General features: G+C 40.9%; 1 protein-coding gene across 2 annotated transcripts in view; it reads left to right on the forward strand.

Moving 5' to 3' along the window:
- The window catches only part of RAPGEF5 (Rap guanine nucleotide exchange factor 5), a 220618-nt gene that overhangs the window by 107612 nt on the left and 89599 nt on the right, over window positions 1–23407 (forward strand). For both annotated transcript variants that reach the window (XM_059396730.1, XM_059396731.1), the window contains exons 8-9: window positions 224–297; window positions 10800–10925. In XM_059396730.1, the coding sequence (XP_059252713.1) occupies window positions 224–297; window positions 10800–10925 (200 nt within the window). The remainder of the gene's footprint in view (window positions 1–223; window positions 298–10799; window positions 10926–23407) is intronic.

Raw genomic sequence — 23407 nt, forward strand, 5'->3', positions numbered from 1 at the left:
GATTTAATAAACAAGATAATGTACATGAAAAGTGCTCCCTGTGGTTAGTTAAACTTTCACCCAAATACTTAAGAAAAAAAAAATAGTGCTGATATTTACATTTTGTGACTCTACCTGGCATTATTTTTTCCTGCCAAATTACCATCTGAAAGAGAATGATCTGAAACTGTTTTCTTAAGGATACTACATTTTTTAACATTGTTTCTCTTTTTTTTGTTTAAAGCAATCGAACAAGAGGAAGAAAACGGTGACAAACACGTGATTGGGACAGAAGCTAGAGGTGTCCCAGATTCTCAGGTATGATCAGTTCTGTGGCCTTCTCTCATGACGCCTGTCTTCTGCACTGGGAATGCTGACATAAGGCAGGGGTTTGCAGATGATACAGATACAACCTTCTGTGTTCTGGAAAGAGTGGTATTCCTGGGAACAAAGTGCTTATTTTTGATAGAGAGGCATTTCACAGGAAGGATCCTAAATTGTTAATTATATTTGTAATTTGACTCATGAGGAAGGGACAGAGGGGCAGACATCCTCCACTTTCCAGAGAAAGCAAGGAAATAATTAAAGAGCTAAGAGAGACCACCCTAGAGCAGCCCACCCCCTGGAGACAGCAGAGAAGAATGGGCTGGCTGACAGCAGGACAGGCAGGGCTGGGCCACACGGATGGACGTGTGATGCCTTGCCTGCCAAAGATTCTCTGCCAACACCCACCATCTAATTCACAGCACAGATATGCTTTGACCAGCATCTCATCTCCAAACAGCACTGTGGCCTCACCACGTACACCCTAGCGTTCTCAAATGCTAACTTGGTGTAGATCAGAGCATTTAAAGATTCTTGGCGTGGCTGACCCATTATACTTCCTTTCCAGCTCTAAATCTATTGGTTCTGGTCAGAATAATTACATTAGCTTTTTCAATCAAGATGGCACAGGCTGCACTAGTTCAGTAAGTTGAAGGAAGGAACTGTTGGGAGCGTTTTGCTGTGGAGATACTGAAAATTCTGCCATCACCAAACTTATACTGAAATCGCCTTTCAGGCTTTCAAGCAAATGTGGGCAGGGATTTCCCCCACTAAATGTATTCCAGACTCTCTCAAAGGTTTCTTAAGTCATAAATTATTAGTGAGACAGGTATTTCTAAACATACGTTGTTGTTCTTTACTTGTTTTGAGCTTACTCTGTGGGCAAAAGTCTGTCGTAAGGGAATCGTATTTGTGTCTCAGGAGGATACACAGACCTGGCTTTTCAAGATTCTGTGGTTTTCTGTGGTTTTCTTCAGCTTTGCCACGAGTGTACATATACAGGAGGTACCGAGGTTCGAAATGAAAGCAGACAAAGCCAGTGAATCCATAATTCGATCAGAAATGGTTTCAATTTAGGTTTGAAAGGCAGGAATTAAGTTCACTGGGGGCCTAACTGTGGGTGACAGGCCTAGGCTGTGGAGGAAGGCAGGGAGCTGTCACCTCCTCTGACTCGTCTGAGAAAGCATGACCTCCTGCCACAGGACAAGCATCAGTTTTGTCAATTTTCGATTCTGCAGGCTATCTTTCCAAATGCTCTGGAGTTAGCATCCTCAGCGGTTCAAGTCATGGAGGGTGAGCTCAGAGAAAACTTTGAGAGTTTTGCCCTCAGAATAGAAATAAATGTTTGTGTGTGCCGATGGGTGTCTACGTTGACTCTAGAACATATTATTTTGATGTTTGGTGTACACACACATAACAGATAGAGCATCTGTATGCTGGGCTCGCTGGTATTTCACATTGTTGCGGTCTTCACTCCGCAGAATATTTTAAGCAGGCAGAAATTGATTTCTCACTCCTTCCCCAACCGCAGAAATACATTGCTCTGGGAAAAATGCCCTGGGGCTGTTGAAAACTTTGGATGTGTAAAGGGTTAAGATGGAGAGATGGGATCTCCTAGACACATTTCCCCCCTCCTGAAAACTCTAATTCTCTCCTCAGATGTTCCCTCCTTTCTTCCTTTTCTCCCTAAAAATATCTTTTCTGCCTGAGAAACTCCCTGTTTTAATGCAGGGATGTGTGGGGGGAGTGGAGCGAGCATGTAGACTTGGGTTTGCCTCCCAGCCCTTCTTCTGCACAGCCTGTGTCCTTACATGAGTTCTTCAGTGTCTAAGCACAGGTGTTCCTGCAGGGTGACATCAGTGACTTCATCACCATGGTGCCCTCAGCAGCCAAGTCCCTGCAGGTGACCGGCATGCGGGGTTTTCATCTCTGTGAAGTAGGTGGTCTGGGGGCTGACATGAGACAGTGTAGGACATACCAGCATGTGAGAGTTTCAGAGGCAGCATGTCTGAGGTCCAGAGTGAAGCCTTCAGGGCCGGATGGCCTCCTGGCTCTGCCGCTGGAGCCTGGGCAATGTGTTCTCTCCTGACCTTGGAGCCCTCTTCTGTCATAGTACTGAAATTTGGGTAGACTGTTACATGCAGTAGGCGCTCTCCAAAGCACTTTGTTTTATTCCCTGCACAACAAGCCCTTGATTTACCACCGCTTTACAGATGCACTGGTATGTGCCAGGGCCAGGAATCAAACCCAGGCGGTTCAGCTCTGACACCCTGGCTTTTAAAAATTTTTTTTCCCCAGTGTTCGAGATTCATTGTTTATGTACCACACCCAGTGTTCCATGCAATACACGCCCTCCTTAATACCCACCACCAGACAACCTGGCTTTTAATACTTGTGCTAACCTGCCTTTCTAACATCTGTAAAATGGGGGTCATGGTTGGGTTGTTTTAAGGGTTAGATGAAGATGTGTGAGGCAGAACAGTGCCCAGCACATAGTAAGTACTCAGAGAAGTTAATCTCTGTGAGTTACTGCCATGGTTGTGATCATCTGTCACATTGCTTTTCGGTTTGAATATCAAAGGTGTCTGGCTTGCTGGCAGTATTACTCTCTAACATTATGCTGTCTTCACATACATAAACGTTCTACACTCATTTATCACTCTTTTTTTTTTTTAAGATTTTATTTATTTATTTGACAGATCACAAGCAGGCAGAGAAGCAAGCAAAGAGAGAGGAGGAAGCAGGCTCCCCGCTGAGCAGAGAGCCCAATGCGGGACTCGATCCCAGGACCCTGGGATCATGACCTGAGCCGAAGGCAGAGGCTTTAACCCACGGAGCCACCCAGGCGCCACTCATTTATCACTCTTTATATAGGACTAAAGGATTAGAGAATTTTTTAATCAAAATGTGTAAAATTTGGGGGGCACCTGGGTGGCTCAGTTGGTGGAGCATCCAGCTTGTGATTTTGGCTCAGGTCGTGATCTCAGGATCGTAGGATTCAACCCCATGTTGGGCCCTGCACTCAGTGTGGGATCTGCTTGGGATTCTTTCTCCCTCTCCCTCTGCCCCTCTCCCAGCTCTCCCTCTCAAACAAATCTTTTAAATTATATATATATATCTATATATAGATATATATCTATATATATATATTTTTATATATAGATTTTACATTTATATATATATATAAATATATATATTATATATATATAATTTTATATATAGATAGATATATATCTATACATATATATATATAATTTTTGCAGTGCCTGGTTGGTTGAGCATCCAGTTCTCAGTTTTGGCTCAGGTCATGATCTCACGGTCATGTATTGAAGCTCACATTGGGCTCTGTTCTCAGTGGGGAGTCTATTTGAGACTCTCTCTCCCTCTGTCCCACACTCTCTCCTTGAATAAATAATATTGTAAATTTTTTTAAAAATGTAGAATTTTTGCCAGGTTCTAATTCAGGGCCCTTAATGTGATCTTTAATGAGTAATTTATAACATATTGAACTTTGTAAATTCTTCCTTTGCTTCAGGCGTCCATTGACCACTGATTCAGTAATTATTTTCATGTCTCCTAGCCTCCATTTGTATCAATCATTTTAATATTAAGTGATGATAACTGTTAATTGTATAAAGTAATTGATTATCAGTAACCAAAGTGTGACTTCTTTTTTAATACATGGAAGAAAGCTGTTATTTAAGGCTGTGATCGTGATCATAGAAAATAGATGATCATTTAAAATCCTTTATGTTGGAATCTATTAGAATTTGCTTTTTTCTTCTTCTTTATCATTTGTCAACTTTGCTGCCCTGCTTAGCAGTGCGGAAAGTAATGTTTACAGACCTGAGCTGAAATTTCAGGTCCAAACAAGACAAAATATTAGTGTCCTCCCTACTCCAATATGAATGTTCAGGGAATCAAGTATTTGAAATACATAAACCTTTTACTTCATCAGCTATGTAAATGTATGGCAGTGCATTTTTTAGTTTTATCAGAAGAGCAAATTATGTAAGTATAATAGATTAAGAAAATATTTGAGGGAAACAGCAATTATAAATTCCATGTAATTATGGCTTCTGCCTCCTTCCCTCCTCCCACTCTGCTCTGGCAGGATGGAGCTTCATACAGTGTTTATATAGGATGGTTCTGTCTGACCAAAATGCAATTACAGAAAGGAGGAGGATCCGAGAAGTGAGCCTTCCTGAAGTTGGTGCCTTACCTGGACAGGGAGGGGCCAGGAGTCCCTGAATGACTCTCAGGCTCTGTGATGCCCCAGCATGGTGTCTGAGGCCTGTCCTAGTGATGCCCTGGGCGGGAGTAAACCTGCCTCACGCTCCCCATCACATGCACTTTTCACTGTGGACGCCACGTGGCCCTTTCCCTCAAGGAAGGGGTATATTTTTGTAGCCCATCCAAGAGGAAATTTTTCATAGTTTCTTTTCCTCTCTGAAGAAATTTGAGAAAATGAATACTTGGTGCCCTACAAAATAAAATAGCTATTTATTATTATTATTATTAATTTATAATTTATTATTATATTTAATATAGTATAAATATTATTATTCTATAATTTCCATATGATATATTCTAGTATATATTACATATTACGTTATGTTATTATTTTTAATTTTTCTTTTTAAGATTTTTTAATTTATTTGTTAGAGCGCAAGCACAGGCAGACAGAGTGGCAGGCTAGAGGCAGAGGGAGAAGCGGGCTCCCCGCTGAGCAAGGAGCCCGATATGGGACTCGATCCCAGGACACTGGGATCATGACCTGAGCCAAAGGCAGCCGCTTAACCAACTGAGCCACCCGGGCATCCCTATTTTTAATTTTTTAAAAGGTTTTATCTATCTATTTGAGAGAGAGCATGAGAAGGGAGAGGTCAGAGGGAGAAGCAGATTCCCTGCTGAGCAGGGAGCCCGATGTGGGACTCGATCCCAGGACTCCAAGACCATGACCTGAGCCGAAGGCAGTCACTCAACCAACTGGGCCACCCAGGCGCCCCCATATTATGTTATATTATTGATATGTTATATGTTTTAATGTATTATTTTTATATATTTGCTATTAATATTATATCTAATTTATTATTATTTAGTGTGAATTGTGTTCAGAATTTTCCTGGAAGGGATTCCTTTTTTTTTTTAATTTTTTTTTTTTTTTTAATAAACATATAATGTATTATTAGCCTCAGCGGTATAGGTCTGTGAATCGCCAGGTTTACACACTTCACAGCACTCATCATATCACACACCATCCCCAATGTCCATAACCCCACCACCGCTGGAAGGGATTCTTAATATTTGTTGCTTAGGGAGTATGTGCATACAGTTGAGTCAAATAATATATCTTCCCATCCTATCAGTGTTTCATCATTTGAATTTTCTAATTTACTTTACAAATTTCTGTGTGAGATTGAATTGTTAAAGAAGTGACTCTATTTAGTAATAAATAAGAATTTATCCAAATACCATGAACCTGTATTAAGTAGCATTCTGTTACTACAAAAGTGCTTACTTGAAACGTGGGCTCTTTTGTTCTAGTTTTCCTTCTCTTTTTGCATGATATTTTACCTAAGTGTTTTAGAGAAAGTGGTTTTTAAAGTGAAGATAATGCAAACAGTGTTTTCATACACGAAATGTGCTCTTTCACCTTTTGTCATGAAGGTGTTTCATATATCATCCTTGTAGTGTTCCTAAGGGAATCCTGTCCAAGCACCATTTAACCACAGAAAGAATGGACCCAACATTTTTATGACTCCGTTTATAAAAGAAACAGACTTTAATTTACATTCACAACATTGCTCTCCTCAAACACTGAAAATCATATGAATAGCTTTAATTATACATTACAGAGATTTTTTTTTTTTCAAAGCAGACCTTGAAATGAGGCTCTTAAATAACTCTTCTGACAGTTCCAGATTAATCTTTTATTTTTTTTCTGGCTTAGCAGTGTTAGGTAAACTGTTTATAATTAATTTTGTATAGACAAATTAAGTAGTTCAAGAAGTGAAAGTCTAGATCAAGGGCTGTTACTTATCTTGCTTCTCCTGCCATAACAAAGCTCCCAAAATGTATTAATAAATTCATGGGTTTTTCAAATTAAATCACTAAATTACAGAGCTGTGAAAGGGACCCCCAGAGAACATCTGGCTGAGCACGGTGCTTCCTCAGAGGACTGTCTTAGAAACTATTTAGGATGTATGGGCATCTCTCTGGGCTTCAAGTTCTCTAGGGAATGAAGAAGCATTCATAACCCTCCTGGAAAGCCTTTTTTTGATGGTTGTTATGTAAGGAGTGCTGTAGAATTGATTATCTTATAAAAAGACATCTAGAAATCATGCAGAAACCAGAAAATTCAAGACTGTAATATTCCTTTTTTAATTACAAGATGTTTTAATTATAAATATGAAACAATTGCTCTGAAATCCATTCTTAAAAGTAATAGCATTTTGTGTTTAAAATACATAATTTGTGCACCCAAGTACCTTGTTCTAATAAAAATATGTTTCCTCATTAAAGAAGAGTCTATATTTAGAATCCTAAGCATATGATCTAAAGAATGTTTATTGTTACTTAACCATCATGTTCCCACAGAAACCAAAAAAACAGTTAAGGTGTCTTAAGTTTTCACTACTCAGTCCCACCGTCTTTTTGCTAATGATATCAGTTATTTTTTAAAAATGTATATGATGGGGTACCTATGTAGCTCAGTTGCTTAGGCTTCCGATTCTTGGTTTTGGCTCAGGTCATGACCTTGAGTTGTGAGGTCAAGCCCTACATTGGGCTCCGGGCTGAGCCTGGAGTCTGCTTGAGATTTTTTCTCCCTCTTCCTCTGCCTCTCCCCCCACGTACACACACTCTCTCTGTCTCTCTAAAATAAAAAAACATCTGGGGCACCTGGGTAGCTCAGTGGGTTAAAGTCTCTGCCTTCAGCTCAGGTCATGATCCCAGTGTCCTAGGATCGAGCCCCGCATTGGGCTCTCTGCTCAGCGGGGAGTCTGCTTCCTCCTCTCCCTGCCTGCCTCTCTGCCTACTTGTGATCTGTCAAATAAATAAATAAAATCTTTTAAAAATAAAAAAATAAATAAATAAAATCTTTAAAAAAAAACAAAGAATGTGCATGGATCTGTCTCCCATATACATACCATGGAAAGACCGTCTCCAAATCAGAACACATGGGAGCTTAGCCCAGTTAACTCTGAAACCTGTGCTGGTGAGGAGGAACAGGCTCAGTCTCATGCCTGTTTAGTTCCTCCTACGTATCCCCCTTCCTGGCCCCAGCCCCCGCCCCCACACACACTCTGTTATACAGGGCACCCCACTGGGGAGCACGGAGAGATTAGGACTAATCCATCACACTGCGAAATAAACAACCACAGGGCAGGTCCTAAGGTTGCAGGGTCACGAACCTCCTCTCTAGGCTCGCAGGACAGTATGTTAAATGCTGTCAGGATGACATGGATGGAGAGAGAAGAAATTCTAGCTGGCCGACATCAATGAATTTTTTAGATAACAGAAATTTATTCCTCTAAGTGTCAGAGCTTTTAAAGGATGTTAATCATTTGTAATATAGGAATCCTCCTCCCTAGTTTCCTTGCCTTTTTAGTTTGAAGGAGGATATTTAACACCACTGATCCTCTTGTACCTCTCTAGTATTGATTAAAAGTGCCTCTTCAAGATCAGCCCATGTATTTAGCATTACATCAGGTAATGGGCTCCATTAAAATCCCAAGAAACAGAAACATGCTCCAAGGAGCATGGCTAGTATGGTAAAGGGATCTAAAAATAAAATCAAGTGGGCCATTAGTAGTGCTTGACCATCTTATACTACTTCCCTTGTCCTGTTTCCTTCCAGGTTGGGAGGCAGCAAACCACAGTTGACTCCCAGTTTTTGTAAGTGAAGTGTTACTGGAACACAGCTGTGCTCTTTCACCCACCTATCATATCTGCTGCTTTTGTACTAAAACTGCAGAACTGGGTAGTGGCCCGAGAGACCATGTTGCCTACGAATCCTGGAATATGGACACTCTGGCCCTTTCCCAAAAAACTGGCCAACCCTCGCCATTGCAATGACCACTACATGCATTCTTTTATTATACCTCCACAGCATCTTCTCATATTCTCTACTCTCAGCTAATAACTTGACTTATTCTTTGGGGAAATAGAAGCATTCAAAAGAGAATTTCCAGGAGGGCCTGGGTGGCTGTTGGTTAAGCGTCCAACTCTTGATTTCATCTTAGGTCATGATCTCAGGGTCCTGGGATCGAGCCCCATGTCCAGCTCCTGGCTCTCCTGGGAGTCTGCTTGAGATTCTCTGCCTCTACCCCTCCCTCACCTTGCACACATGCACATGCGCTCTCTCTCTCTCTCATCCTTAAGAAGAGAAATATGTCCACCGACCTGCATATTTACCCATGTACTTTACCTGCCCTCCTGTTACAGTGAGTGACATGTTCACAGTCCTGTTTCTGTCTGATAGTAGATATTTATGCTTTCTTTGAGCCTGAAGGACATTACTCCCCAAAATGCCCCCTCTCCATCCCGCATCCTCAGGTTTCCCTCTGTGCTGGATGATTTCTAATAAGATAAGCAGACGGGAACATCCCTCACCATAAACAAGCAAGCAAGCAAAACTCCTTTCAACATCACTCCTGAGCTAGTGTCCTGTTGCTTGTAACAAAACTCCTCAGAAGGGTTGTTGCTCATTCTCTGTTGAACCCTGAGCTAATGCAGCTTTTTTCCCCCCTACCACTTTTTTTGCTCTAAAAGAAACTATCCTCAAAAGCCACCGATTACTTCTGTCAAAATTCTGTCAAATCTATCATTTCGAAACTATCATACTTGACATTTCAGCAGCACTCCATACAGTTTTTCTCTCCCTCCTCCTTAAAACACCTTCTTCACTACTCACTGGTTTCTCCTCCTAGAGGAGGGTCTTGGTGGCGGAATCCCGAGCTCAGCGAGGAGTCTGCTTATGGATCTGTCTCCCTCTCCTTCTGCCCCTCTCCCCACTCACTCACTCTCTCCCTCTCTTTTTAGAATAAATAAATAAATAGATAGATAGATAGATAAATGAATAAATCTTTTTAAAAAATTCAAATAAAAGGCAAAACTGGTACTCATGGCTTGACGTTGAGTGATTTCGGAGTTTTGTCTAGCGTGGTAAGGGACTTTCCAACAACCGTGACTCTCCGACAGTACACAGGCTCTCTTAAGATAAACTGTGATCCCTGTGCAAGAAGCTTGGAGACAAACTGGACGGCCGCTTGTGAGGGATATTTTAAAAATAAACATCTGACTTTGGGGGAGGAATTCCACTTGCTGTCTCCTGGGAATCTGTGATTTGGGCCACTTGAAGAATTTTCTGTTTCCTTCCTAGTTGTTGGAGAAGTGGTTAGATAAGGAGCTATCTTTGCTCTTGGGAATAAAGATAATAGTCATTGTTTCGCTTGCATGGAGGATCCCATTTTATCGATGCCCGCTCAACAAAATGGTTATCTTTGGCACAATTAAGACCATGAAGCTGAACATCACTTGCTGGCCCCTTCTTCATATTTGGTCCTGTTGCTAGGTCCATTCAAATCCTGTACATTAAAAAAATAAGAAAAATCCTGTATAGTTGCATTGTAGATTCCCAAATTTTGATTGCTCCTACCAAGAATAACTTCAGATTTCATTAATCATGTCCTGATAGGTCAGGACTTTTTTTTTTTTTTTAATAATTTGAGCAGAAACAGTTAACAATTTGTGTTATAATGAACATCTTGTTTTTCTAATGAAAGTCTTAGATTCTTCTCCTTCATATTATTGTTACTTAGGTACTTTGGCATAATAAAAAATGTGATGCTTAATGGTTCATTTCCAATCCCTGATGACATTTGAAGCTTTCTTTTTGCAGTTTATTTTTAATAAACTTTTTAAAAATCATTTTTCATGGAACATTAGAAGTACTTTGCTAATAATGCCCCACAGTAATTTTCCAGTTGTTAAAAAGAAAAATCTTGTGATCTTGTTAAACTCCGTATTTATACATGGAATAATCTGGTGGCGTAAAAGAATTAGGAGCTTGTGTACTGTTATTTTTAGTCCTCTGTATCATTTCACCCTTTTTGTCAGAGTGGTTGCTGGCTAACTTTCCCATGAGTTTTTAACCTCTTGTGAGGCTTTGCTTATGTAACAGGAAACAGGCTGTCAGGAACAAATAGTGGCATATCAGGAGCTCACTTTAGGAGCAAATGATTTAGTTTGCTCTGCCCTTCCCTCTCTTAAAGTGGACTGATACGTGATCTGAACTTTAAGACTTGGGGTGTGAGCTTCCTCGGTTAAAATAATTCAGTTTCAGTTTTGGAAAGGCCAACTGTATGACCAAGACCAAGCATTAATGCAGACAACATGAGAAGATGAGCTTATTGTAAGGCGAATTGTGCAGTGGTGTCATGTCCTGGGACTGTGGATTTAAGTATATCTTCGCTTTCTCTCCGACTCTTAAGGCAGGAGTGATGTGCAAACTTCAGGAGAGAGATGACATCGGACGAATTGAACTGGTCCAGAAGCTGGCGAGAGAAAACTGTCAGTTTCTACAGACCGACAAAAAAGAACAGGAGAAATCTGAACACGTAAGCCCTTTTTCTCTTGGGGATGCAGGTTGGAAAGGGGTGAAAAGTGTTTCCGCCTGGCTGCATGCTTGAAGGAAAAAATATTTTAAATTCTTTAGTTTTGGGGGTTTTTCCCCCCCAAGTCATCCTCTTTACTAAAAATGACAGCTGCTCATAACTCAAAGCCAGACATTCACAACACTGGGTACATAAGAGAGCGCTCCTCAAAAGTAAATCCTGTAGAAATAGAAGAATATATGTAAGCAAATACGAATGCCTGTGTATGATTTTTGATTCAATGGCTTTCAAGTTTGACTTTGGGAATTCTACCCATCACATAGTTTGTGGAATATGAATTTTGGAAGAACATTCTGATGTACTTTTATGTTGAGTATGGCATGGCTCTAGTCACCAAACAAATGTACCCAGTAGAAAAAGGTAAGAACAGAATACTAGATTATAGACGCCTTCACCAAGTGGGAGAGTCAGAAGGGAGTTTTCCCAGTATCTTATGAATGTTTGTGTTCCAGCAAAAGCTCTGTTGTTTGCAAGGAGTTAAACTGGAGGAAAGGGATGCTCTGCTTCCTTCTCCTGAAAGCAGTAATTCAGATTGAACTTTAGAACTGAGAATGCTGTCCTCACGCTGGGGGGACAATGGCACCGCTTTCTTCTACTACACATTGTCATTGGTTGATTTTTTTGCTGTTGTTTGTAAGACTGAGTTCTCAGTGCTCAGCTATCCAGGGTTGCTCATGAAAGGGAAAATTCTTCAGTGTGTATATTTTTAAAGATTTATTTATTTATTTGACAGAGAGAGATTACAAGCAGGCAGAGAGGCAGGCAGAGAGAGAGAGGAGGAAGCAGGCTCCCTGCTGAGCAGAGAGCCCGATGCGGGACTCAATCCCAGGACCCTGAGATCATGACCTGAGCCGAAGGCAGCGGCTTAACCCACTGAGCCACCCAGGTGCCCTCTTCAGTGTGTATAAACATGTCTTCATGTCTTCCTCTGACTTTAATTTTTCCTTGGAAGTTTATGTCCAACCCCTTCTAAAGGGGAAAAATTGCTTCATTTTTTTTTCTGCTCTCAGGCTCAGTACACATGCCAGGGGTTTACTGAGCAGGAGGTGAGATGAAATGTTCAAGGCGGCAGGCTGTTCAGTTGAACATAACACGCCTCTAACAGTGCAATGTCAGATGATAACAATTGGTGTCTCGAGGGGGAAAATAATCAAGCAGTTTCAAAGCCTTGCGACTGAGCTGTTTCAGGGATGTCCGGCGACTTTCAGTGAGAGTGGACATCTTAGCAGCCTTCACTTCAGTAGGTACTACTGGAAAGTCCAGGAACTTGTTTCAGTTGTTAAAAGCATCCTGAAGGTTGACTGTATCAAAGACTGACCCTTAATCTCTGCCGTGTCCTTAGAATATTTGAGTATCCGGGGCACCTGGGTGGCTCAGTGGGTTAAAGCCTCTGCTTTCAGCTCAGGTCATGATCCCAGGATCCTGGGATCAAGCCCTGCATCAGACTCTCTGCTCAGCAGGGAGCCTGCTCCTCCCTCCCCCCACCCCCGCCTGCCTTTCTGCCTACTTGTAATCTCTCTCTGTCAAATAAATAAATAAAAATCTTAAAAAAAAAAAAAAAAGAATATTTGAGTAGCCTAGTGTGTGACTTAAGTTTCTAATTAGAAGAGCAATAGTTTTCATTTGCCATATTTTGTTGATTTCAAAATGCACACTTCCCCTGCATTTTAGCATCTCTGAAATCAGGGTCATCTCAATGATTGATGATAGGAAAACACATCATGGGTTAACCGTCAGCATTTTCCCTTCCTAGCGGTTCTTAAAATGAATGATATATTTCACAATGAATTGCATATTCAGTGTAGTGGACCAGCAACAGCCTGCGGGTAGGGCAAGATCTTTTAAAGCCAAACCCATGGTAGAGTACCAATTCACCAAGGCTAGAAATCATCGGCCTTATGCCACAGACAACTTCAGGCTTCTTTTAAAAGATACCTACCAGTGTTGCCTTTGCCTTGTCTTTAGTTCAGTCTGGAATATTATAGTCAAAGCTAATGAGACGATCCTACCCTCCAAATATGTGTTGGAAATCCAAACTCGATGCTGGTAATTGTAACGACTTCTAACAGGAGACAGAAATTTAGTGGTAGAAGAGTGACAGCTTTGCTTTTGGTTATCTGCTATTGCTGTCTCCTCTATACCGATACCTAAAATGAAGTTTTCGTCCTTCAGCTTAAGATTGTAAAACGCAACACTAGGGTTTGTTACTTCTTACATGAATGTCGTGATATGAATGCATTAGCAGCTCTGATAGTGTTTATGCTCCTGAGAGGAAAGACGGTGTATAAATCAGCATTGGAATTACGGCCTTGCTACATAGACCTTTCTTTTTTTCTTTTTCTTTTTCTTTTCTTTTTTTTTTTTTTTTTTTTGGAGTTTTGAGTGAGGAGATGTGAATATTCAAGCTCTTTCTTCCTCAGTGATGAATATAACCTCGGCTGTTCTGCCATGTCCCTCCTGCAGGATGACAGCAGTTGAACTACTCAGCTCTCAAGGCTGATACTGATGTTGTGTTCCACTCGATGGGTTATTTAATACTAGATGCTTATGCTTTTTGCAGTGACGTATTAGGAACAAAAACCATCTGATAGATGATCTGACTCATTTAGGTCTTGAGCATTTGATGTTATCTCCATCTTTGCTTCCTCACGGAGTTCACCGTGTTCATGAGCTGGGGACGGCATTTGCCTTTTTCCTGCCCTCGCTCTCTTTTCAGTGGTGGTCATCTGCTCTGGCTCATGAAAACGCTGTTATAACACGCAGGATGTACAGAGGAAACCGCCGTTTACCCAGTGTAAACCCAGACCCGCAGTTTCTTCTTGTAATAGCAGTAACAATGATGACCCAACCCTGGAGCTACATACTGATTTCCTTTCTTTTATGATTTTAAAATGCTTCACCTACCTCATCTGCCATTCCTGGGCCAAAGCTATTTAAGGAGGCAATGGTGAAATTTGAGTTAAGAGTCTAAGTTACCCATGGAGTCTTTTTTTTTTCTTTTTTAACTAAACTACATTGCTTCTCCAGTTCTAGAATACCACATCACTTTAAATACGTATGTGCCAAAAATGAGAAAGCTGCTTTAAAGTACCACTGAATAGAAAAAGAAGCTTTTGTTGCTGGTGCATCTTGTTACAAAGAGATGGAGCTTCAAGCTTTCCAAGCAGGCATTTCTCCTATTTTCTCAGACTGGTCAATGCCATGATTATAAGTGCAGCTAATTAGAGACACACTTCGCTCTGAGCTTTTGGCAAGGTATTTCTGAAAGAAAAATATTTAAATGTATAATTACCACAAGTTTCTCAGGAAGCACTTGGTTTTCTTATTTTATATTAACAAGCTGTAGGCAAAATTAGCCCACACTCATTACTAAGTGTCGAAAATCATTATGTGAGAACTTTAAGAAGGGGACAGAGATTGGTTGTTTCTTCTAAACATTATGATAGTGGCGTTAAAATTTGGTCATTAACTCTTTAAAGAAATTATTTCTTTTGTAGGTAGGCATCACATTTCCTAGTCTTAATCAAATTATATTAATAAGGGAAAAGCCTGTGTTACCACAGGCCTTTCAGCTTACCTGGGGCTTTTCAGCTTGGCCTGGAAGGCTGACTAATGGCCCCAGCAGGGGGGACAGGGAAGAACCTGGTAGACAGAGGGACCAGCAAGAATGCACATGACTTGAGCGCTGGATGATTCATGGGAATAAAGGGGAGTGGGTTGTGAGGGAGGTTACCATTCAGCTGCATAAGACCTAGTAAGCCACTGTAAAGAGTTTAGACTTGTTTTTCTGGCAAAGGAAAGCCATCAAATAAGCAAAGTGGCACAATCAGATGGAGTCTTTGTAAGATCCCTTTGGCATTGGAACAAATGAGTGGAAAAGAGGAGCGTGTTGGAGAGAACCCTTGGAAAACTATTGTAGTGAATCAGGTGAAAGGTGAAAGACTGAACCAGGGTGGTAGATGGGAAATGAGAAAGCTGTAGATGTAGATAAGAGATGGTAAAATTGGCAGGATTCGGTGACTGGTAATGAGCGGGTGGGAATGAGTGTTATTTTCTATTAGGTGGTAGACATTAGAATGTTCTGTTTAGCAATAGAATGGTTGGTCGCCTTCACCAAAAAGCTATAAAACATTTACCTTGCTTTTGTGTTCCCGCAGTATGTTTCAGGTGTCTGAGATACAAACTAAAGCACACTGTGTTTAACTTATTGGCACATTGTGAGCTGGGGATTCTGGATAGCGGCATGGAAACTATATAAGCCATCTTCTCAGACCAGACCTTTTGAAAATATCTTGGACAAACAGCACCTCTGGTAGCCCCCAAAAGAATTGGATTATTTAGCCAGAGTTTGGCATTTGCTGCAAAGATGTGTGTGCCATCTTTAGAATTAGCCGTGATTTCAGGAATGCTCTCTTGACCCATATAGTCTGAAATGGTAATACCATGCTGTTATTTTAGAATACTCTCAATTATTTATTCATTGAGCATACCTTTAGTAAAAGCAAAGTCATAGGGGATTCAGAATAACTATGGTGGATGTTTCCCTGAAGAAGTATAGTCATGTTGTGGAAAGAAGTCATTGACACAGGTAACTGAGATACAAGAAGACAGTGTTGGTAATCCCCAGAGAGATACACAGAAGTTAGAAGAAGAATTTCCACCTGGAAAACAGGAGTTTCTCTTACGGCAGAGATAAAGTTTGATGTGGACCTTAAAGTGGGTTTGGGTTCTATTAACAATTTAAATTGAAGAAGAGCATTGCTAGAAGGGAGAACAGCATTAGAAAATGCACAGAACGTCAAAGTACAAGGTATTTTTGGTCATCAGAAGACATTCTGTGTCACCAGCTCCAAGTGGGGCTGAAGGGCTGAAGGGAAGCAGGAGAAGGAAGATTTCTTGAGAATTGAGATTGGGACCAGACCATGGGGATTTTTTGAAGGCTGAAAAGTTTTACTGAATTCTAAAGTAATGAGAAGTCACTGATGACTTGGTTTTGTTAGTTTTCCTAGAAAAGGAGGAGTGGGGGCAGCACATGGGGTGGGGAGCTCTTGTGAGGTAAATGATGTGCTTCAGTTTGGTACATTAGAAAACTGAGGCTGAGGAGTAGCTATGCAGAGCTGGGCTAAGAGCGGTCTCACGTCAGTTGGCTTCTAGGATGTATCTTCTCTCCACAGTCATTACTGGAGGGAGGGCTGGTCAGAGGACAGGAAACCAGGACAACAAGAATCATGATGATCCCAAGAAAGAGGAATGGCCAGGACCACCCTGGAAGAAAGAGACAGAGCGATTATGTATTGACAGGACAGTAGTGGCAGATATGGGAAGGATTACAGAAAAGAGAATGCTAAGGTGCTCGCTTAGTTTGAGTCCTAACCTAGATTTGAAAAGCATGTAAGCTGTTCATATTTTCATATCTGTGAGATAACTGTATGAAAATATATTTCTACAGGTAGGTCCTTCCTGGAATACAACCGTCCTCTTGACCAGAAAACTAGAATTATTTTTTCTGAACATGGAGCTTTGTAGCGTATTAACTTGTGGAATAGAAATACTGGTGGTGGCTGCTAAACCGAGTTCCTAATTTCCAAACTGCTGAAATGTGGATGTGTGAAATGTATGTGAGAGCCTCGCTAAGCAGTCCTTTCCCTAGAGACTCGAAGCATAACCCGCCCTCTTCCCACCGGTTTTCTTCAGTTCCTTTGTTAAGTCTGAGGACCCACCCTACTTCCTTCCCCTTTTCTCATTTGCTTCTGAAAAATGGGTGGGAAGGGGATTTTGCTGAAACTAAATCTTGGCATAGCTGTCAGGGTAGGGTCCCTATCACTCAGCCTCCACCAGGCTTCCTTTTCCTTGTTTCCTGCAGCCTCATCCTGCAATTCTGCCTACGTCAAAGGGTCCCTTGTTCATGGATGACTCGGGGAGAAGTGGTTTGGGGTATCCTGGCGGTTGTCCCTCTTACTTCACCTATTAAAAGTTAGCCTCTGCCTTTTTCCAACTTTCATTTGTCTCTTCCTTTGTTTAAAAAAATAAAGCTAAGTATAAGTTGGAAGCCCTGTTTTTACTCTCTATGAAATACTAAAAGCAAAGGTGGTTTTACCGTTCTGTATTCATACTTGCATTATACATCTAGTGAAGTTAAGAGCAATCATAGCATTATTTAAAGTTTATCAGTAATTTTGCCTAACCGAGGAACTACTTAAATACAAATAGGATTTTATAACATTATTGCTTAATAATGAAAGTCAGAATTCAGATGTGATAAGCAATTCATTATATATTAAGTTGCCCACCTGTAAACTGAGAAATTGCTCTATAGAAGTGATGTTATTTTTCTTACTAACAGAATCTTGACTTTGTGTTGGTTTGGTACTAAAGTACCTCTTCATAGGAGAGAGACGGCCCCGAATGAACAGTTTTAAGTTCATTTTCTATCAGGATTAATATGGCCACAAAGTAACACAAAAATGGCAGAAGATAATTCGTGCCTCTGAGAAGTTTACCGTTGAGCTGAGGGATGGAGGGGAAGTATTTACACATGGAAAACAAGGAATCATCCAAGACAGTATTTAGTCAAGTGTTTAAATACTTTCACAGGCATTAGGAAGTAAATACCTCTGATAAACATTTTTCACGAATGCAGCGGTCCATACTCTTCTGTGTTACACAGCAAGCTTTACAAGTTTGGTTCCCTCCACGGGGTCTTTAAATTCTAGTTTTGCTGGGTTATTTACTTATTTATTTATTTACCAGAGAAATGGCCCCTAAGCTGCCAGTGAAAGTGATGGGCTCATGCTGTCTGGTGGAGCCATCTGCTCATTAGCTATATTTTTAAGTTCTTACAAGAACCCACTTGCAAGTCCTGACATTTATTTTTAAAAAATGAATTTCAGTGTTTTTATTTATTTTTTTTAAAGATTTTGTTTATTTATTTATTTGACAGAGAGAGATCACAAGTGGGCAGAGAGAGGCAGGCAGAGAGAGAGAGGAGGAAGCAGGCTCCCCGCTGAGCAGAGAGCCTGATGCGGGGCTCGATCCCAGGACCCTGGGATCATGACCTGAGCCAAAGGCAGAGGCTTTAACCCACTGAGCCACCCAGGCGCCGCAAAAACTGAATTTTCAACTTTTTTAAATGGGGGAATTTGTCATTACAGTGTTTATTTTTCTGAAAATACTCGTTTATTTTAAAAGGCCCAATTAAGAAAAGTGATAGTGGCTCAGTTAGATTTATCAAAATCACGTTTTCAAAGATCTCATATTCCCCATGGAGAGGTGCTGCTCCCTAGGTTTATTAAGTTCTTATTCTTATAAAATTAAAAGAGGCATATCCTCTCTAGAATGTCTGAGAAATCATTAAAGTGAGATGTTGAGAAAGAGGTTGCTTTTCATTGGTTTATGGCCCCAGACCCTGCGCAACCTTACATTCTTTCCTCTTCTACCCCTGTCACGGCTAGATCAGCATTACTACTAATAAACAACAATATGATTACCTTCCAGTTGGTTGTCTGATTAGGTAACACTAGGAATCTTTGGTAGTTTAACTAAACTACCACATCGCAAGTGTCATGTGAATGCTTCATGGCAGAAAGGTAGGGAGGAGATGCACAGACAGATGGATAGTCCTTCATGACAACCGCATACCACTGAGGCTGGGAGAAATAAAGACTTGAAGAGATCTCATGGAGAAGGGAGACATAGGTACCAGCTTAAAATGTGCTTTCATTCTCACGGACCGCCCTGATACCTCGCTGCCTTCAGAGAGCTAACACTGCGAGAGATCCCGAGGCTTATTTCATTACCTGGGAGGTAGGCGTTAGGCAGAGTGCTATGGAAGCCCGCCACAGGGAGCTCAGTGGGTCTCAAGAGACATGCACGTGTCCCTGAGGAAGAGAGACTCTGAAGCGCCAGGAACATTACTTGCAGAAGTGAGGAAACACAGGCATTTCAGGTGGAGGAGACAATGTGGGGACAATGATGTGAAGGGCTCACACAGAGAGACAGTGCTGTAGCTCCAGAGGTGGAACCAAGTGGCCAGAGCATGGCGCCCCAAAATTGTGTGCTCCTCACAAAATACCTTTGAGCTCTTGTGAAGAACGTAATAGGCAAAAGAGAAAAAGGTGGGTGCATTCAAGTTTTGGAGATGGCTATCTGTACCACAGGCATGGGTTTCATTCACTCCCTTTCTTCACGGTCCTCTCTGTTGGTTTTATAGGAAGCAGTTACCAGCATCAACTAAGCATTTCATGTGAGGAGCTCAAGTCTGTGTCTGTGGACTCAAGCTTTAAGTCCCTGGGAAGACAGAATGTCCAATTATAGCTCAATTCCAGTTCATTAGCTTTACCCTAAAATATACCACTACATCATCGTTTTCTTTGAAAGTTGACTGTGATCCGGTCCTGTTTTTATAGAAGTGAATTTTGAGCTGGCATGTCATATGAATACTTGCTGTTACTGAATACTACACAGGCTGATATGTTCACTCTAAATACACACTCTGCTGTATGCTATTTACCTCATACTGATTCAGCCAAAGTTTGGTGATTTCTGAGTGATTCAAATACTTTCAAGATTTCCATGTAAGATGCACAGAACTTTTTGCATCTTCCTTTTGCAATGGGAAATGGATGGAAAGGAAAAAATTCCATCTGGCATACAACAGCCCTAAATGTTGTTTTAAGATAGCAAAAATAGAAGATTACTTAAAATATCATAACAGAACATAACAGACTGTGGGCAAGTGTACAGTACATATTTCTCTGATAAATCACGTTAAATATCCCTATCCTATTTAAAACGTGACCGTGTTCTTAATTTTCATTACATAAAAATTTGTCTTTAATTTAAAAAGTCCATTCTGTTGAAGCAGAAAAGACTTGTTTTAGTCTGTAGAAATTGATGTACAGTGCTTGGGTTTACCTTGGATAGGTTTCTTAATTTTTTGTTGTTGTTTTCCAGTATTTTCCTCCTGTTTAAAAAATGGAGAAATAAGATACGACATATAGATTCATTTAGGGTACATTTGTCCATAATTAAATGAACACGGCTCAACAATTTTGACAAACCCTTGTAAATGTCCTCTTTGTTCAGGTTCCAGGAATGGCTGGGCATGATCAAGGCAAGCTGAGTCAGAATAAAATATTAGGGGCTTCTGGAGATCCAAGAAACACATAGAGGGAGAGAATAATAGTGATAATAAGACAATTAAGATGGCAGGAAGTGGCTTGGGGGTAGGAATTTGTAAGAGGCTCATGAAAACTTAATGAGTCATAAGAGCATATCTTGGTGATTTCAAAGGTGGGGGTAGGGTAGAATATGTCAAGGTAAAATTTTGGCCCTGTGCAGTCAGTGAGGGGAGAGAATGGTACTGTAGACAGATGAGTCCTTAAACCTTTCATGATCTTGTCTTGGCTAGGATTTATAGAGGTGAAACAAGCTTCATATTGATACTCATATGAATAGAGAAGTCTAATGATCCCCAAATGGTGCAATGCATGATAAAATCCCAAACTGAATTTTATGCTTGATGGAAGCTATCACTTTCTCCCTGCTCAGAGAACTTACTGTTATTACAAGTTGGGGGATTGTGATGATGGCGTTATTTTTTGCAATCAGTCTGAGTATCCTGGAGTTTTCCTCTGAGAGTCATAGCCATTGAAAAGAACTTTAGATATCCTGTGTCTTGATTGCTTGGGTAAGAAGAAGCTTTCATTCAAAAACTGGCACCTGCTGAATAGCATTGTAGAGTTTCCTCTAAAATAGGCAATAAATAAATACTATACAATCCATTACTTCCGTTGGAAGTTTGTTAATCACAAGGAAAGGTTAGAAATACTTCCATTGATAATATTCCCCTAGTAAAATAACCTTTGTTGTCAGAAGGGAAAAAAAATTAATAAAAATAATAACTAGGGATCTTTCAGGTCTGTTAGAGAAAGTTGCAATTCAATCTTTGTGTTTTTAGATGTGTTCCTAAGAATCGATTTTGTGGGGCCTAAAGTGAGGCTAGGCTGATTGAAATGACCTTTGCCCCCATAAAATGTTTCTGATGGACTGCTTCTCCCCTACTTATTAGCAGTTACCCTATCAGAAAATTAGCACAGCAACTCCTGAAAGACACAAAAAATTTTGTCAGCAAAAAATAAATGGGATCATCCAGTGCTTCTCATTAAATATCCATAGGGAGCTAGAGATCTAAAAATTAACTCAGTATTAAAACAATACTCAGATACAACTCTAAAAACATGGGAACCGAGAGGGTAATTGAAGCCATGGAGATAATACCATCTCCTATAGCAACTTGCATGATTGGAATGTTAAAAGATGTTGGTGAGTAGAACTACAAGAAATAGAATGGCAGACACAGTAGAACCCATGGGCCCAAACTGGTACTGATTTATACCTACTTGGTTAGAGTTCAGGGATAATCCATCAAGGTGGTAAAGGGAAGATTTTGAGGTTGGATGAGGCAGAAGACACATGTAAAGCCCAAGAGAAGAAACCTTGGAACAAAACAGCCAATTTTATTCTGATTGTCTTCTGAGGAATACACGTGAACGCCAGATGCTTGTGGACAGAAACCTTTCGTGACTTGTTGAACTATTAAGTACCATTTCCATTATAATTTGGCAATCAACTCTGACTTTATCTCAATTTTGAGTAGATTCCATTTCCGTACCAACTCAGTAAATCTCAAACTCCTGTCCTTCGGTATTACTCATAATCTTGGCATAGGGAAGAGATACGCACAGACCTGAGAAAAGCTCACCACACCCTGGAAAAACCCTTGTTACTGAAGATCAGAGGGCCCTAGGTTTATTCAACACCTGTGGCTGCTGATTCCCCTCTGGCCCACCCGCTGGGGCTTGCCACTGCAGCATCTTTGCCCCAACCTCTACTCTTATGTAGCACATCAGGTGACTTCAGAGCCTTTGGGGAAGAGTGTAATCAAAGAGAGTTCTGTTGGTCCATTCTGGCCTAAACCTAAGTTTTTGAGACTACTTCAATCCAGAATAGAAAAGCCAGGAATGGCATCTCTTCCTTCTGAGTGACAAGGACAGCGGGCTTCAGGCAGATAAGTCTGGAGGTCCCTAAAAAGAAGAGTTAGGTAGCACAGGCTTATGGAAGATGCAGAGTAAATTGAATATGCATTCGTTGGTGGAATGTGGTGACCCATCAACACTGGGGAATTCGGTTACTTACCTGACTGCGTGGAGATCTTCGGACAGAAGCTGGCATCCCTTCGTCAGACATTTCATTTATCCACCAACGAGCAGCTTATCTCAGATTCCCATCCTTAAAGTTCATAGAGATGATGAGAAAGGATCCTACCAGGTGAGGGTCGGGGGCAGCCAAATAGCTCTCCAGCTTCCTGCCACCAGCAATGATCGTTCAGCCATTACATATAAAATTAACTTTGTTGGGGGCCGAATTTTTAAGCTCAGCAGACCTTTCTCCTTTTCGTAGATAGAGCCAATTTTTAAAAATACCTGGCTAAGATTAATTTAGTCCTGCCTTCCTTCGTTGAGAAAAGCATCTGTGAACCAGGCCCCACACAAAATGGAGCAGAGGCAGGAGTGCACAAGATCCGATTTGAGCCCCAAAGGCACCCTTAGTTAGTGAGGGAGAAAACGAAGACAGGAGAGTGAACAGCACTCTGCACGGGGAAGAAAGAAAGGGGCCTACGTTAAATAAGGTATTTGTTTCTAGAGAGTTGTTGCCTCACATTCCTGTGAGGCATTTGCTAAAGGAAGTTTCACTTATTTGTGGAGCATAACAAATATCATGGAGGACAAGGGGTGTTAGAGAGGAGAAGGGAGTTGGGGTAAATTGGAAGGGGAGGTGAATCACGAGAGACTGTGGACTCTGAAATTTCAAACAATCTGAGGGGTTTGAAGTGGCGGGGAGGTGGGAGGTTAGGGTACCAGGTGGTGGGTATTATAGAGGGCACGGATTGCATGGAGCACTGGGTGTGGTGAAAAAATAATGAATACTGTTTTTCTGAAAATAAATAAATTGAAAAAAAAAAAAGAATAAAGGCAACCTTTACTAGTAAAAAAAAAAAGGAAGCATCGTCTTTTTTACTTCCTAGGTTATGAGTGGGAAAGGACATAAATCATAAAAGGCAAAACATAATAAATGTCAAAGCTAAAGAAAATGACATATTTTTGGCATTTACCGTTTTCCCTTCCCCCCACTTCCTAGGTACCAAAAAAAAAAAAAAATGTTAAAGATTGATTTATTCTAGAAGGGGAGAGAGAGAGCCTGTGCATTATGGGGGAAGGGTAAAGGGAGACAAGCTGACTCTCTGCTGAGTGGGAAGCCCAACCCAGGGCTCCATCCCAGGATCCTAAGATCATGACCTGATCGAGAATCAGAAGCTTAACTGAGTGAGCCACCCGGGTACCCCAAATACAAAATATATATTTTTA

This window comes from Mustela nigripes, chromosome 4, assembly GCF_022355385.1.
Source record: "Mustela nigripes isolate SB6536 chromosome 4, MUSNIG.SB6536, whole genome shotgun sequence".
In the NCBI taxonomy this organism is placed as follows: domain Eukaryota; kingdom Metazoa; phylum Chordata; class Mammalia; order Carnivora; family Mustelidae; genus Mustela; species Mustela nigripes.